This window comes from Haliaeetus leucocephalus, unplaced genomic scaffold (genome assembly GCF_000737465.1).
Source record: "Haliaeetus leucocephalus isolate CR32 unplaced genomic scaffold, Haliaeetus_leucocephalus-4.0 Scaffold219, whole genome shotgun sequence".
In the NCBI taxonomy this organism is placed as follows: Eukaryota; Metazoa; Chordata; class Aves; order Accipitriformes; family Accipitridae; genus Haliaeetus; species Haliaeetus leucocephalus.
This window is the reverse complement of record NW_010972655.1, coordinates 590,092-590,306: the sequence shown is the minus strand read 5'-3', so window position 1 is coordinate 590,306 and position 215 is coordinate 590,092. Positions and strand designations below refer to the sequence as shown.

The window sequence follows — 215 nt, the reverse complement described above, 5'->3', positions numbered from 1 at the left end:
CGCGCCGCGCCCCCCCCGGGCTCGGCCCCCGCCTCCCCGGCGCCGGTACCGCTGAGTGAGGCCGAGGAAGCGGGTGGAGGCTGCCTCTGCGCTGCTCAGCTCCATGCGGGCGGCCAGCCGGAGGCCTCACCCCTCCGGCGTCGCTCCCGCGGCTCCGTCCCGCGCGGGAGAGGCGACGGGAGCTCCGCGCACACATCCCGCTACCCCGGCGCACG

At 80.0% G+C, this 215-nt stretch overlaps 1 protein-coding gene across 1 annotated transcript in view; it reads right to left on the bottom strand.

The window, feature by feature from the left end:
* GARNL3 (GTPase activating Rap/RanGAP domain-like 3) overlaps positions 1-214 on the bottom strand; it is a 45,996-nt gene extending 45,782 nt beyond the window's left edge. Inside the window, exon 1 of the mRNA XM_010566896.1 lies at positions 50-214. Within this exon, the coding sequence (XP_010565198.1) occupies positions 50-105 (56 nt within the window). The 5' untranslated portion in view covers positions 106-214. The remainder of the gene's footprint in view (positions 1-49) is intronic.
* Position 215: the final 1 nt, after the last annotated feature.